The 17,937-nt window shown below is 35.7% G+C and overlaps 1 protein-coding gene and 1 long non-coding RNA gene across 2 annotated transcripts; both read left to right on the top strand.

The window, feature by feature from the left end:
* The first annotated feature begins 5,888 nt into the window (after positions 1-5,888).
* zgc:198329 (uncharacterized protein LOC557409 homolog) lies at positions 5,889-10,148 on the top strand. Its single transcript, XM_062991611.1, has 5 exons — positions 5,889-5,943; positions 8,534-8,806; positions 8,894-9,148; positions 9,766-9,895; positions 10,109-10,148. The coding sequence occupies exons 1-5, from the start codon at positions 5,889-5,891 to the stop codon at positions 10,146-10,148; spliced, it is 753 nt and encodes a 250-aa protein (XP_062847681.1).
* Positions 10,149-11,888: 1,740 nt separating this feature from the next.
* On the top strand, positions 11,889-15,450 carry LOC134310312 (uncharacterized). Its single transcript, XR_010011284.1, has 4 exons — positions 11,889-11,930; positions 12,504-12,557; positions 12,860-12,906; positions 15,203-15,450. It is a non-coding gene; the product is annotated as an uncharacterized LOC134310312 (long non-coding RNA).
* The last annotated feature ends 2,487 nt before the right edge of the window (positions 15,451-17,937 follow it).

The following is a 17,937-nucleotide window of genomic DNA, read 5'->3' as shown; positions in this document are numbered from 1 at the left end:
GAGTTATACTTATATACTTAAAGTTTATACTTAAACTTATATGCAGTTGATTTGCATAATGATTGATCACCGCCCATTGCATAACAATGAAATCCGTGATCAGGTCCATATGCAAATCACAATTAATTACAATGGCCATGTGTGCCTTTCACATATGATTGGGGTATTGCTCCTGTCATGGTGTTGTAAGATGGTGAGAGATGTACTCTCAGACTGAAGAAGTCACTTGGATGAGTGACGAAACGTATCTCTACAACAAACTTGTGTCCAGATGAACTGATTCAACTTTGTGGATTCCACAATGTATTCTCAGTTATTAAAAAAAGGATTGTCTAGTGACCAGGAAAAAACAGTTTCATATTTTACCACAGTCATCTTTGTTTCTACGCCCTACACAAAGCTTATTTGCTAAAAGAGAAGCACACCTAAATGTTTAAATAAAAAAGCAGAACTCACATACATCCCTAGAAACAACAAACCCACAGTAAAGCATGGAGACTTCTCTGTAAACATTACTGGGACATTACGTGTTACGTGTAGTGTCTGAATGCTTGTGTTCCCTTCTACATTCTAAGCATTAAGCTTCATGTATGCTTATTAACACATACTTTCTTCTTAACACGCAAGAGATGTACTGGAACAGCAAAACCAGTGTTTGAATAGTATTTATAAAAGATATACATGGGCATCACTGTTTTTATTGGTTTTAAATTTAAATATACAGAAAAATCTGAATCATAACCATTCAGTATATATTTAAATTACTCATCTTACTTTAAGTGGTGCTCAAATTTCTCAAATATTCTCAAATTTTATTGATTTCCTGTGTATCTAAAAATATAACAGATCTTCTAGGTGAAAATATTCCTAAAACATCACAGATTATTAAGTTGGTGGTCAAGAAGGTTCCATAATCTCCTTTATTAAAATCACTTATCAGTTATCATAAAAATAGAGCTATTGAAACTGCAGCTGTTACAGCTGTCTGGTTGTCAAACCCCCATCAATAAAATGTGTCCGGATTATCCAACTCCTTACAAAAGAGACAGGTCGGTCGTGAATTAAAATCTGCTGAAACACAGGTCTCACTGTCCACAGTCAATCCAGCTTTAAATTGCCACGGGCTTAGCGGCAGAAGCTGCTCCTCCAAATTGTATCCTAAAAGTTTGACGGAAATTTGTTGCAGGAATGGCAGCTTCAAATACCATAGTAATTATAAACATATCAGGTGCATACATGAGTGAAATGTAAACTTTTTACTTTAGGGTTAATCTGTGCACTCGATCACAAACGTTTAAATGGTCCACCACCCAAGAATTCTGCAGAGCAACCAGTGAGTTACAGACAGTAATTGTATATCTACACCCAGGTGCACCCATATGCTTGGTGTAGCTAATAAAATAGCCAAGGTGGATGTACTTTAAATGAGCAACTTTATGTATACAGAAATAGACACAGCTTATTATCTCCTACCATCAGATCAGTGGTGTTTCAAGAAACACAAACAAACAAAACAGTGAGTTCACCATTTTAGTTGTTTCAGTTATTATGTCATTTTACATTTACAGACACCAACACAAACATGGTATTCTCCCCCTATCGTAATATATTAAATGTTTATAGGATTTAATGAAAGATTATGGCTACTAGAGATTTATACATTCGTAAAAGGTCTGGGGGGAACTGAACCACTCTGTGTTTTCAAATTTCTTTGCTCTTTGTTGTTTTTTTCTTTTCAGATTTCTATACTATTGTGCAATGGTTTATCAAATGATGGTCATAAATATTATATGATTATATTGTTGTTATAAAAAGTACCCCTGCTGAAGCAGAGGAGTCATTTGCATTCTGTGAGGGGTGAAGGTTTATGAATAGGCAAGAGGGTAAAATCTGTGTAATTTTACCTGATGTAAAATCTATAGACAAAGATTTATTTGGAATAAAGACTACATTCATTTGTCTTTAATGGCATTTGGTTTGTTTCTTGACTGGGTGCTGTAAGGGATTGTATGTGTTTGGCCAAATGTGGTATGTGGACACCCCTTCCAATTGGGTCAGTCACACCCATTGCTAACATTATTATAAAATAGATGACCTCTGGTAAATTCTCAAAAAAGAAAAAACTACTTTTCCTCAACGATATTATCCAAAAACACAACATTTTAAATGTTACCACAACTTTTACACAACACAAATATGAAATTATAGCATATATGGTATAAGGTATAAGGTAGTCTGCAAGCTAAGTTGCCCCAAATACCCAGGTAAATAAGTGATTAGTTAATTTAGATTATCTTGTAACATGTAGATACTGGGAAAATGCCTTTTTCAATGGGACTGTTATCAGTAACCCACTTTGGATATACTGTACAACCAGTATGTGTTTCTCATAAATGTGCTTCTGATAATGTTGTCCTCTGTGGTTATTATGTTGTATTAAGATGTCACAGAGGGCTTCATCTGTTTTTCTGAGTGGCACAGACATCTATTTTATATGACTTCTGTGTGTCACCATAACATTGTATTCTTTGTAACAGTTGCAACGAGCTTTAACAAACTTTCATACTTGGACCTGCAGTGAGAGCGCACTGACAAAAGCACCTCCCAACATTAGCCAATACTGCAGACCCCCAGCTAAAAGCACTGCTGAGATTTAATCCCCAGATACCCAGATCTCAGTGGTAGTGGGCTTGTATCCTTTTACTGCTGCTAAAATTTTATATAGGTGTGTTGATTGAAGGTGAGTAATAAAACACCAAATATGATTCATTACATTTATTTCCCTGTATTTTTTTTATATATATATTTTTTAACTGTTTTTAATTTGACTGATATGATAGAACATCACAGACCACAGAATTTATCATCAATGAAGGTTTGATTTGAACATTGAGTTCCTGCCATTCTAAAACATTGCTGCCATATCAGCAACTAATGGGAACACTGACTGATCCTAAAATTATACTAGTTAGAGGAATTTGGTTATTTATGTTTTTTTACAATATTATATGGGGGCATTATGAGCACATTAAATATTGGGGGACAAACGCATCCCAACATATATTGTGATTATTGCCTTGTTAGAAGATTAATAATAGCTCTATATACCATTGCATTACAACATTGTTGCAAGCCATGAATGTGTTTCTGAATTTCTAACTATGTCCTTACAACGTTGTAAGTGTCAAAATAGCTGTAACCACATTGTGACCACGTAGTTGTTTTTCCGGGGAATTATTTGTTTTACATTTACAACTACAGTAGTAACTTACGAATGACTTACAAATTTAATTGGTTCCGAAGGGCTGTTCTTAAGTCAAACTGTTCGTTAGTTAAACCTATTTTTCCACAATAGATAATGTAAATAGAATTAATTTGTGCCAGACCTCCCAAACCCCACCCCTTACCTAACTTTTCTAATGTCTTCAGTGGTCTTATTTGTTATAAATTCACTTAAATCCTTAATTATAGAATAGACACTCCTGTAATAAACAATAATAAACAACAATACACAGTAGTACTGTACTATACATTAAAAACATCACATTTCAGTACAGTATGGTTTAGGAAAGGAATGAGTAAAAGGAGAGGAAAAAACACAATTTTACAAACGTGTGATGTACCATACACCATAATAAATTTTCTTCTTTTTTAGTAAAATGTATCTACCAGAAACAACAACTCTCATATATCTCTATTATTTCCTTCTTTATTTCACTAGTGTTGTCTTTTGTAGGTGTAATTGCACAAAAGAAAGAATACTTTACTCTGAGATCCTTCTTCTCTCTCACTCGCTGATACACCGTGACACCTACTGGCAGGAGTAATTATACAACACAACAAATAGTAATAGATTAATTTTCTTACCACTGTGCTTCCTCTCCACATTCTCTGGGGACATTTTAATATTGAATTTTACAAAATGTAAAGAACACTAAAAAACTGTCCGCTGTCCGAATGTTTGCTCACTGTATATATATATATATATATATATATATATATATATATATATATATATATATATATATATATATATATATATATAGAGAGAGAGAGAGAGAGAGAGAGAGAGAGAGAGAGAGAGAGAGAGAGAGAGAGAGAGAGAGAGAGAGAGAGAGAGAGAGAGAGAGAGAGAGAGAGAGAGAGAGAGAGAGAGAGACGTTCAGAGTCAATTTGTTCATGACGTCACATGAATTTCGGTTCGTAATCGTAACCCAAAATGTTCGTGTGGTAAACGGTTCGTAAGTCAAGGGTACATAAAGCAGAGATGCGTAAATAAAATGTTTCGGACAGCCTCAAACGTGGTATACAAAGACACAAATGAAACCATGGAATAGCATCAGATGTAAATATAAATTTCAATTAAATAAATTTGATTGTTTTTGGCTTTATAGCAAGCAGTAAAGGGGCTACCTGAAACACCTGAATTCAACAATATAGGAGGGGTGCCACATACTTTTGCCAATATAAAGTATTTACTGCTTGTCTGGTTTCACCTACATGATGAGCTGATGGACCAACAGTGGATAAAGTGTATTAATGATAATTGAACTGCATTTTGACTTCCTCTTTGCCTTAGGGAATTTCTCATTTTTTAATTATTGAACTAAACCATAAAGCTGTTCTGAAAGTTGTTAACTTATTAAGTTAACGAATAAACCATTTAAAAATGTGATTAATTATTGGAAGTTTATGGAGTTTATTTATGAATAAAATAAAATTTCTGATTTCTCTGTTTCTGATTTACAATTATTACACAAAATACCTTTAGCAAAGGCATAACATATAAGTTATTATGTAAACATAATACAGTTCATTAATGTAATGGATCCATCCAAACAAACTGCCTTCCTTGTTAGTAAATCAACATATTAACCAAAACACGAAATTGGAATTTTTGCCCCAAACCCCACATTTCTTTAAATGGTCCAAACAACAAATAATTGATTAAAAAATTTGTAAGAACTAAGGAAATAGTACTGAGTTGGTTTACTGTACAACCTGAAACAAACAACATGGTTTGAGCACAACTCATAATAATAATTTCTATTTTCAATCTTTTACCAAAATATCATAAACTAAGACCATATGAATGCACCACTCCACATCATAGTTTCAATTCAAATGTTGATCACTTACTTCCTTTAAATGTAAATGCAAGACCTATGTTATTATAAAAGCATTATTTAATAAAGGTCACTAATATGAATACAATGTTTGTGCTGTAAATTTACATTTACATTTACATTTTCAGCATTTAGCAGACGCTCTTATCCAGAGCGACTTACAGAAGTGCTTCTATAGTGAACATTTCATTTCTCAAGTTTAGGTAAACAACAGTCGAAGAACACAAATCTGCTAAAACCTGTTAGAACCAAAGTGGCTTTCTTTTTTATTTTTTTTTTATTTTGGGAATAAAGTGTTAGTAAATAAGTACAAGTCAGTACAAGTAAATCTAGTGTACACTGATTCTCACAGTCAGACTAAGTAAATCAAACAATACAAATATCTTATATATGTAGTATTTATCATTTAGTGCTGTATAAATAATTTACTTAAGTAAAGGTATTGCAGCTGGAATGAGGAAATTATGTCGGGGCCTTTATATTCAACATTAGTGACTTACCTCACTAATGTTTATTTTTACAGAATTAACATATTGATGCTCATGGTTTTGGAATTGCATGTCAGAAACAAACAGAAACAAACAAGACTATATACTTTTGGTTAGTCTGGGTAGGAGCTGAACAAAGGACAGTTCCTGTAAGTGATTATACAAGAGGAAGTTATATTTGTTTGTTCTGTAAGCTTTTCAGTCATTTGGTAGTAGAAATGTGGATGCAGAGCTACAAGTGTGTTGTGTTGTGCTAATCTCTGTATCTGTACTAATGGAGTTACATGGTATGTACGGCACTTTGTCTCTGCTGCTCCTGGCATTTGGAGGTAAGATCAGTATTATGAATTATTCACCAGATAAAATGCAAAGAACAACTATTTACAAATGAGTGATCATATAAAATAATTGATCAGAGAGACATAAGTAAAAACCCTTTTAGACATGATACTGTTGAGTAATTAACATTATGCCATGCACTGTGACAAGTGTATTTACATGTAATGCAATCAGCAGAGCAACTTACAGAAGAGCTTTGTGTTTTCCTCACTAAACATTTCTTTACTCCAGTCCAGACAGACAGTAGCCTGAAAACACTACTGAAATGCTGTTGAAAGAAAATTTGAGTAGAGAATAGAGAAGAGAATAATAGAAAGAACAGTGTTTGATTAGGCTTTATGGTAGGTTTGGGTTTGTCCATTTTTGGCTTTTTGGCAACCATGATTACAGCTATAGGGAGCCAGTAAAGATGTGTGGCTGCACTTTAAACACCCGCCAGAGACAGTGGTAGCTTAGTGTTTCATTCTATTAATGAACTAAAACTCCTCCTGCTGGACATTATTCTTTGTAAGTTACTATTTCATTTAATTAATATTTTCTTGATCAATTAATTAATAATCTACCTTACTGGTCTTTCTCGTTATTTGTTGCTTAGCTTATTTATTTTTTTCACACAGGTCTGGTTTTTGGCAAGATTTTTCCTGACATTTTGACTGAAGAACTTCACCCAAAGACAATTTCTCCTCTACCTTATACACTGATCTACTGGAGTTTTGGGAGAACAAACATTGTTACTGCAGTTGGTAATAACATTGTCTATGATTTTAATTACTCAAACAGAACTGGGTTTAACAGAAACAGTCTTTCTCTGGAGCTTATGGATTTAACAGCCTGACTGTAACTAAAGATGGAATTGCTCTTTCTGATAATTTACTGCAGGTGTCTGGTAAATAAAATCTTTTTGGGGGGCAGGATTGCATTGTGATCCAGGAGTTCACCATAAAAATCTCAATAATATAATTAAGGATGGGCACTAAAATTGTGCCGTGTATTCTACTTCACAATTAGCATCTTTAAGATTTTTAATAAGGCTAAAATCAGGATTGATTCTTTTTCAAACTGTTGCCACAACATTAAAATTACATACTTTCCCATAATTTTATTATTGTTTTTTTACAACCCAAAACAAGAAAAAAGTTGGGAAAATGCAAATAAAATAAAAATGCAGTGTTCCTTACATTTACTTTGACTTTTATTTGATTGCAGACAGTTTGAACCTGTGATATTTTATTTCATTTATTAATAAACCTTCATTCCTGTATTTTAGGCCTGCAACACATTCCAAAAAAAGTTGAAAAGAGGGCAATTTAGGACTTGTAATGAGGTGAAAAACTAAATAATTATGTGATTCCACACAGGTGATCATCAGTAATCATGGTTTGGTACAAAAGCAGCATCCAGGAAAGGCTGAGTCTTTGATGAGCAAAGATGATCAGAGGATCTCCAGTTTGTCCACAAATGTGTGAGAAAATGATTGAAATGTTTAAAAACAATGAACCTCAAAGAAAGATTGGAAGGGATTTGCATGTTTCTCCCTCTAGGTTGAGTGCATAATATCATTAAACCATTCAAGGAATCAGGAGAAATTTCAGTGCATTAAGGTTAAGAGTGCAAGCTGAATGCCTGTGATCTTCCACCCCTCAGACGGCACTACATCAAGAACCACTACTTGACAATAGCTGATATAACCACATGGGCAGAGGTTTACTTTGGCAAAACCTTTGTCAAGCACTACAATACAGAGTTACATGCACAAATGCCACTTAAAACTTTACTGTGCAAAAACAGAAGCCTTATGTTAACCATGTCCAGAAGCAGCATCTACTTCTCTGGGCTGGGAGGCATCTAGGATGGTCCATCACACAGTGGAAACATGTATTGTGGTCAAAGGAATCAGCATTCCAGGTTTTTTTTTTAAATGGACGCCCTGTGTTTCAGACCACAGATGAAAAGGACCACCCAGACTGTTACAGGTCCAAAAGTTAGGGTCTTTTATGGTCCTAACTTTTTCTGATTTGGCATTGTACATGGTGATCTTAAGTTGAACACTATTTAGCTAAAACTGTGTCAACACATGAGCTTGTTGGACATCCTTCTTCACAATTTTGCAGTGCTAAAGGGTCAAGTTCAGAGCAGGCTAGTACAGTTGGAGTTCATCACACCAAACTTATGAAATCTTGTCTTTTTTTTTTACCTTGCTGTGTTCACAGGAGCACAGTACAGTAATCCTGGAAGTTTTTAAACTGAAGGTGCAAAATCTGATAGGCTGTCCTGTGTGTGTGTGTTGGGGGGGGGGGGGGGGGGGGGGTGCACATGTATTGCAGGTAATTGTTATTATTATATTACAATATTTTCGGTAAGTAAAATATTAAAATAAATGTATCTACATATATGACAGGCGCCCACATTTTTTTGCACTGGGGCCCATGATCTCCTAGTTATGGCACTGTACTTAATCCATTTTGGATATTGCATGTATACTTAGGGGGTTGACTGGCATACACAAAGCCTTTATTCCATTTAGATGTTTTTAAAAATCTAAACTTTGCCATGTATTTCTTTTATTTGTGATTTTGACAGAAATGATACGTGGAGTGACAATTACTAGACCAACAGGGTTTCTAATAGAAGGTGACTCTACTAAATTAACCTGTGAAGGCAGTGGGACCATCGTCAATACTGAATGGATGAAGAATAATGAGAAGTTGTCTGTTAGCGACAATATCGCATTCTCAGCTGATAACAAAACTGTAATGATCAATCCTGTGAAGAGAACAGACACTGGACTGTACCAATGTAATATCAGCAACCCGGTCAGCTTTGGTACTGCAGAGTTCAGGATGACTGTTAACTGTAAGTAGAAATGTTATGATTTATGAGAGCTGTGATGGATCTGGTGATGAACATCTCAGTTGTGTTTACATGTTTTCTATGTTACAGATGGACCAGATAATATCAGGATTGATGGAAAAGGAGATGTGGAGGAGGGAACAAGAGTAGAATTATATTGCATTACTGAATCTGCACCACCTCCCTTATACAGATGGGAGTTTAATGGGAGTTTAACCACAGAGACTTCAGGTGTATTTACTGTGGAACGGGCTACCTTTAGTAACAGTGGAATATACACCTGCACAGCCTCAAATACTATCACCAGTCTTACTGTCTCAAAATCCCACAGCTTGGTAGTCAAAGGTAAGAATTTCTTAAAAAAAACATACACACTTCCCTCTGAAGTTCAGGAACATTAATGCAGGTGTAACATCATTACAGTTTAAATGAATAAGAACAGGAGATGTGGAGTGTTTTAGACTGGTTATACGTGATAGCCACACCCAGAGTTTAAACTAGGAATGACTTGTTTTAGACCTTAGACTTGTGGGCCAACTTTCATTTCATTTCTAAAATACCTCACGGAACGTTTCAGACAGGGTAACGGGTCACAAATGGCCCACCAGATGTAGTCTGGACACCCCTGCTCTATATGTTTTAACTACCCTAAAATATACAGATCCTTTAACAACCCTGTCATATATGATATAATTCCTGGACAGGTGAACCATGCAAGATTTTACAACATACTGTACATAATGTCATATTAATGGTGAAAAAGTAAGAAAGAAGCCTGACTTAAGTTTATTATTAAATGACCTTTTACCTGAATTAATGCTATACACACGTATTTCTGTATTGAGCATTTCTGCCTTACTGAGGTTCTTGTGTTCCTTTGTATTTTTTTTTTCAAAACCTTTTTTTAAATTTACATATGAACTAGAATTATGATTTTGAATGAGCATTTTTGTGTGTTTTAGGAAAAGAGGCTGTTGGTGGAGATGGAGATTCACTGTCTGGAGGAGCTATAGCTGGGATTGTTATTGGGGTGTTGTTAGGTGTTGCTGCAGTTGCTGGTTTAATTGTCTACTTTCTGAAAACAACTAAAATGTAAGTAATTCAATCTATAGACCTTTTGCATTAATTACATCCTCCTGAATACCCAAGACCTTAATTTACCTAATTAAGTTCAGTACTTTGTACGAACACTTTCTCTGTATTAATTTAACACTCAGCTCCTGTAACTACATTCTTGTTACATATAATTCCAGATTAAAATGAATTGTAATAAGTGATCTGTATTTAATTGTTTTTATTATGCAGAGCAAAAACAAAAGGAGGTGATAACCACAGAGGTATGTAAACCACGTAAATTACAGCAACATATATTCATTTTTTTTTAATTTTTTTTTTAATTTAGCGTGTCCAATTTCATCCCGTCAGTCATTCTCTCATTATGCCGGTCCCTGCTCCTGATTGGGGCTGACGAGGCCGTTCCATACCTGTCAAGTTTTGGATTTAAAAATAAGGGAAATTTTCCGCCGCGCTCTTCGAGCCGTCCCACCAGCCCAACCGAGGTTCAGTATCCCTTACATTTTAAGACAGGTTTACAAGAAATCTAAAATAACCACCTGTGAACCACTTACAAACTACAATTAGATGATCAGAATCTGATAGGCCTACCTTTGCATAACTTTGCCCCATCCTGCTCCTCTTTAGAAAGGTAAATTCGATGTCCCATTTCTCTAGATATTTACATGCAGTCTTTACTTTTTTGGCAGGAATGCCCTCTCTCTCCTTGCATCCATCCATCTCTCCCTGTTCCAGGTTTGTTCCCGCTGTCCGCACTAACCTCGCGAGAACTGCCACTTGCAGCAGCCTGGGTGGCAGTTCTCGCGAGGTTAGTGACTATTCTGCCCCTGCTCGTGTGTGTGGCTACAAGCTCGACAGATAGATAACAGTTTCCCAAGAAAAGCCGGAAACCGAAATAATCTCCAAAACTTTACTTAAGACTCACTGTAAAACTGTAAAGCAGACATACAAAATGTGTCTTAGTTACATTTGTTTCCTGAGTGCATTTACGTGACACTGTACATTAAAATAAATAGAACCGAATCATTAGCTTAAAACTAACTTCTATGGAAAAAACCATATAGATGCTAGCGGTTAGCATTTACAAATTACTCAAGAGATTTAGAACTTATTTTCATACATTAACCAAGGTTTACATCAGAGATAGTCTAAAAATAAAGTTATACAGTAACTAAACATAAAAATACTCACAGGCAAATGTTTTCCTGGCCATATAATGCCGACTACCCACTGGAACAGCAAAGGCACAAATGAACGCCAGGGTTTCCCTTTGCCCAATGTAAATAACAGAACATCACAGTGACATTTCAGTTTGGAGAGGCACGGGAATGTTTTTTAAAATTATAGTATAATACGGGAAATTTACGGGAAATACTAATACGGGAGGACGGCGGGAAAGAGGGGTAAAATATGGTAGTTTCCCGGCCAAAACGGGAGACTTGACAGGTATGGGCCGTTCAACGCCTCCTCCGACACGTGCACAGCCAATCGACCGTCTTATCACCCACACTTGACGAGTGGAGCGTGTCAGAGTACTGCGCACGGAGGATCACACACTCCGCCGCACCCCCTCCCGTCTCCATGCAGGCACCACCAACCAGCCAACAGAGGGCGCAACCGCCCCATTCCTGAGAGAGTATCCCCTCCGGTCTAAAGTCCCGCCCCCCCCACCCTGAACAACATGCCAATCGTTGTTCATATAGCCGCCCAGCCTTCGACCGGTGAAGGCAGAGCTGGATTCGAAACGACGCGCTTTCAAAATCCAGCTCTGGTTGCAGCGCATGTTTTTTTTTCCGATGCACCACCTGAGCGGCCACATATATTCATTTTAATGATTGTTATGGACTATAGAATTAAAAAAGACTGATAGTGTTGCATCTACTATTTTTCTTATTTATAATAATATGTATAAGTAATATGATTGTTTTGTGGCTTACATTTTGCTCTTGCATAGAACGTTATGACATACTGTGGTCTTTATGTAGAATATTCTATAGCAAAACAATAATATACTATGTTACTTAACACAGCCACACAAAGCAAAGATGCAGAGGTGAGTGTTATCTGTATTCTATGTATTTTGTACTAAATACAATAATTAATTGTTCCTTTAATGATTTTATGCTATCCAAAACAGCCTAGCCATTGAGAGGTGCACTTGTCTGTGCTGGTCCCAAGCCCACATAAAAACATGTCAGGAGGAGCAACTGTGCCAAGTCTAGTCTGTGGACCAGATCCACTGTTGAAGCCCCTAAATACAGGAGCAGCTGAAAAAAAAATTGCTAAACTGCTGAAGGCTCCTGGGTGCCACAGCAAGCAAGGGTGGAAGGGATAACATTCTGTTTCCTTGTCAAAAAATATGACAGTAGCCAGTCCCAGATGTATGTTACACCATGTGCCCTCTTTCCCATAGTGGCTGGCTTAACCTGTATTTCTAAATGCACTTTACCCTATGAGAATTGTAATGGTGAAATCGTAATACAGATGCCATAGATATTTGTTGTGCCCTTTAAATTTATGGACAATATTCATAGATAATAGACAATTTAAAGAAGAGCACAACAGTAAGTTTTGCAGAATATCTTGATCATTATTTGCCATTTCACGCTGTGCTTCGTGCTCTTAGGATTCAAACTATGAAAATGTTGATAGTTTCCGAAATAACCACAGTGGCATGAATGTAAGTATTAAATTTCATCATTAATTGATGTTAACTAATTAGACTATTAAAAAGTGCTTAATGTGCCTGGATGAAAATGTTATGTTGTTTCTTGGCTGATACCTGATTATGCCCTCCTAGTCAAATTTTACTACCTGCTTATCACATATTTTGCACACACCTCAGAGTATATGCTTAATGATACATTCATCAAGGTGTAAAATCTTTTGTCATTTAGTTATAAGTTACTGCTCTGAGGAAATTTGATTTTTTTTATTTTGATTTAAATCAGTAGAAATTTTACAGTCTGTTTTATCTCTTAGGAATCAACATATGTGAACATGAGACTTCCAAATGGCAGAAAAAACAGGTAAGCTCTTCTACAGAAACACTGTTACTATTTGCTACCATTAGCAGATGATTTAACAGCAAATACAAATAAATCCAAAATGATGGGACAAAAGACAGTAAAACAAGGGACTTTGTAAAAGAATCATTCTAAGACTTCACAATGTAAGTGTGAGGTATGAGCCCTTAAATGGGCAAAATAAATTAGTCCTAGGATATGCCTTTGTGTTTGAGAGAACAAAGCAAATTTGGAATTTGACAGAAGCTGTAATGGCAGAGTTGGATGTTACAGCAGCATCACCAGTGGGTGGCTCCTGAAGCTAAAACATCAATACGTACAAGTTGTATTGTGAGTTTTGGTTCTGGAGATTTCATTGGTTCATATGCTGTAAATAAATTCCACAAATTAGAGAAAGTTTCTACCTGAGCAGAAGTCCATCTCTCCACCCCCTTCCCTTATTCTTGACTTTTGATTAAGTACACTCTAAAAAATAAAGCATTGGGTCAACAAAAAAAATTAAGGCAACGTTTTGCATTAGTCTTTTTGAGTTATGCCAACTGCTCGTAGAATTATGTTGACCCAACACAATATTTTAAAATACACAAACTTAATAACTGTCAACATGAACAGATATTTTTAAGTTGATGTTATTTAAAAATGCTTTTTACTGAATTATGAAAAGCTAATCCACCAAACCAATATTGTGTTGGATCAACGTAATTCTACGAGCAGTTGGCATAACTCAAAAAGACTAATGCAAAATGTTGCCTTGATTTTTTTTGTTGACCCAATGTTTTATTTAATATTCATTTAACTTAAAAGTTGTTAATATTAAATAAAACATTGGGTCAACAAAAAAAATCAAGGCAACATTTTGCATTAGTCTTTTTGAGTTATGCCAACTGCTCATAGAATTATGTTGACCCACCATCCTGTAGCCTAATATCTCTAAACATTAATTTAAATGTTTGTTAGCATTGCACTGAATCTGCTGAATGTAAAACAATTTAAACAATGATACAAGAACATGGAAACATGAATTATTACCAAAAATCATTTATTACAGAACACATCTACTTTTAACAAATCCCATTAATGGACAACAATAAAAACTATGAAAAAACTAATTCCACATATCAGTCTGTAAAATTAGTATTTGGAAAAATGATATGCATTAAACAAATGAGTAATGTTTATTGTTTAGTTTATTTTTTACCTAGAACGCAAACACGTAATAATTAGCTAGCCAACCTTAGCATAGATGTTGGCTACTTTTTGCTACACAAACATCGCAAAATAGACTAGACAAAAAATAAGTTTTTAACAGCTCACCAGGGAAATTTTATGTCAATGGAAATATTTTAATCCATGCAAAAGTCAAGTTTTAAACCAAATGGTGTGTCGGTCTATGCCAGGCTGAAGAAAAGCTAGCTAGCTAGCTAATTTGCATAGCACTCAAACTCTCTCTTTCCCGCTCTCTCGCTCTTGTAGTTTGTGCCTGCCGACCTTCAACTGCAAAGCGGGCAAATTATTAAAATCACAAAAGTGAAATCTGTAGATATATAAGTCAAAAATGTTTGTAACGGTTAGAACGCTCACCTTGCTTGTAAAAAACTCACTCCACAATGAAGAAAGCGCGCCTTGAGAACACAGACCGTTTCTGTCCGTGTGGGCGGGGCGAATTCAAACTACTGAGAAAATTAAGTTGTACAATGTATGTATTTTAAGTTGCTAGAAGCTAAATTTTGTTCTTTATTGTTTAACCAAATATCTTAAGTTCAGGTGATTCATTAGAGTGTGTTGAAACAACACTTATAATTTGTGCGTTATCAGAACTCAATAAAATAACAACTGCAAGTAAAAAATTGTGTAATATAATGTAACTTGATTTTTTATCATACAGCAGTGCATATATTTAAGTATTGGCTAAATGCCATCTGAATTACTTTTTAGAGTGTACTGTAAGTTTAACTAGCTTTGGAATTTTTATAGTTTATTTGTTCTTTGCATGAGGTTAAGGTCTGAAATAATATGTTATGCACACTTAAGAAAACATGCAAAATAAAAAAAATAATAATAATAATGGGAGTATAGAAGTCAAAGGGAATTAAATATTGAAGGCAAATTTACATCGAACAAAGAAATGCAAAGAGAACCGTAAACGAGTAGGTAGCAAATTAGTCTTAGTGTGTTATAAAATGGGACATACATCACTAAATTCTTTGCATATTTGTACTTTTTATTTTTCTTATTGACATCATTCTGTCAGAATTAAACAAAGCACTCCATTATGTAACAGCTAGTTTATCTGTTTTAGGGAATAAGGACAACCGAGCAGACAAAGGTCACCTGTTCTGAATTGAGGAAGTGATCCTGCACATCAATAAATACTTCAAGTCCAACATACACTGATTAAGCATGCATAACCTATATAATTCAACATTTCTGCAATCAACATCATGGATATATGGATATTTGTAAATATTATTGAAAAAAATATAACACAGAATATTATGTTAATGACACAATGATGTTATAGAGAACTACAGAAGATGTATTGTCTGAAAAGCTGCTTTTGTGAATTTTATTTAAAAAAATATATTAAAAATTATAAGCATGTGTTCTGAAACTCTTTTAAATTAAAAACACTTGTCACCAGACGTTCACCTTCATAGAATTTTTTTACCCTAAAGTATATCTAAAGTTATTGAGCTTCATTAAAATGTTTATTTCTGATTCTGTATTTTTCTGACATTCATTCAGATACAAAAAACATTTGTAGAAATCATCCAAAAATCCCAAGACTTCCATGACATACAGTACATGTCTCTTACAAGTGGATGTATAGTTGGATAAGTCATCTTATATACAGTAATTGTTTTTTTCCACTCACTTGGGGCTGAAGAGGGGCCAGCAAACACTGACTAAGTCTGTGGTTATGCAGCCCCATAAGCAGCAAGCTGCAATTTACCTTTCTATAACAGTCAGTATGAACTTTTTAGCAATTCCCACAAGCTCGGTGAGCTAGTATTGTATGCGGACTAGAATGATCATCTGTGACTATTAATGATATATAGGAGCAGCTGAAAGAGAAAATTATTACTTGATCTGTTAGAGAAGTTAATAAGGTAATATATCAGTTTGTTATTCATACACATCAAAAAACATTTACAAATTAGGCCTATTGTTTTCTGTTTATTAGCATTTTACACAATTTTTTAAAAAAAGAAATAATGATTAATAAAGAAATAATTTATTCACCTTTTAAATAAGGTTACAAACTGTATTCATGTTTTTAAATTATTTCGTTTTAGACATTTTGGAACAATGCAGAAGGATTTGCATAAACAAGTTTTATATTCAGTTTATAGCTTAGTTTGGGGAGAAACAAGGAAGTGATTAAAGTGCATGATGAGGTAAATAAATAGTTCAGGCTGTTCACTCCTGCGTGTACTTTCACTTCACATCAGATAATTAGAAGCAGAAATGTGTTATTAGATAAAAAATAACAGGTTTAGTGTTTTTGAAACAAAATTGTGGATCAGTACTGATGGATTTACGTGGTGTAAACTGCACGGTGTCTCTGCTTCTGCTGACATGTGTTGGTAAGTAATATTTATTAACCTGTTATTTATATAATTACTCTCTGTTCACTGAAATAAGTACAGTTAAAGATCTAAAGAGACATGACTGTTTAACTCTTTATTTTACTGCTGTTTTAAACTTTTTACGTGCTGTAAGTTTAGTGCTGAGTTGTACAGTGCGAGTTAGTTAGTTTACATTTACATTTACATTTTCAGCATTTAGCAGACGCTCTTATCCAGAGCGACTTACAGAAGTGCTTCTATAGTGAACATTTTATTTCTCAAGTTTAGGTAAACAACAGTCGAAGAACACAAATCTGCTAGAACCTGTTAGAAGCCACGTTTTTTTTTTTTTTTGGAAAAGGAAAAGAATGGAACAAAATGTTAGTAAATAAGTACAAGTCAGTCTAAGTGTTTAGTAAAAAGGTGGGTTTTTAATCGTTTTTTTAAAGACAGCAAGAGACTCAGATGTTCGGACAGACAGAGGAAGTTCATTCCACCACTTCGGCACTAGAACAGAGAACAGCCTTGATGCTTGTCTTCCTTTAGTCCTGGATGGAGGCTCAAGTCGAGCGAGACTAGGGGCTCGGAGGTTGCGTGGTACAGAGCGGGGTTTGATTAGGCCACGAAGGTAGCTTGGGGCTGGTCCATTTTTGGCTTTGTAGGCAAGAGTCAGTGTTTTAAACTGAATGCGTGCAGCTACAGGAAGCCAGTGAAGAGAACGCAGCAGTGGGGTGATGTGGCAGTGTTTGGGTTGGTTAAAAACCAGACGTGCAGCTGCATTTTGAATGAGCTGTAAGGGTTTAATCGTGGACATGGGAGCTCCAGCCAGAAGGGAGTTGCAGTAGTCCAACCGTGAGATTACAAGTGATTGCACCAGAATCTGGGCAGGTTCCCTGGAGAGAAATGGACGAATCTTCCTGATGTTGTACAGGAGGAACCGACACGCTCTCGTCATGTTGGCTATATGAGGAGAGAATGTCAGCTGGTTATCAAGGACAACACCAAGACTTCTTACCTTATCAGATGGTCTGATCTGGGAGTCATTCAGAGAAATGACTAGGTCCTGGGTTGGAGACTGATCTCCAGGAATGAGCAACATCTCGGTCTTGCTGGGATTAAGTTTTAGATGATGAGCCGACATCCATTGTGAGATATCTCGCAGACATTCTGAGATGCGAGCTGAGACTTGCGTGTCTGAAGGAGGAAATGACAGAACGAGCTGAGTGTCATCTGCATAGGAGTGGTAGGAGAAGCCATGGGAGGCTATGACCTTGCCCAGAGAGCGGGTGAGGATAGAGAAAAGAAGTGGACCAAGTACAGAGCCCTGAGGAACACCGGTTGAGAGAGTGCATGGGGGAGATATGGATCCCCTCCATGACACTTGGTAGGAGCGCCCTTCGAGGTAGGAGGCCATCCATTGCCATGCTGAACCTGTTACTCCAAGGTTGGAGAGTGTGGACAAGAG

This window comes from Trichomycterus rosablanca, chromosome 3 (assembly GCF_030014385.1).
Source record: "Trichomycterus rosablanca isolate fTriRos1 chromosome 3, fTriRos1.hap1, whole genome shotgun sequence".
Lineage (NCBI taxonomy): Eukaryota > Metazoa > Chordata > Actinopteri > Siluriformes > Trichomycteridae > Trichomycterus > Trichomycterus rosablanca.
This window is presented reverse-complemented; position numbering and strand designations above follow the sequence as displayed.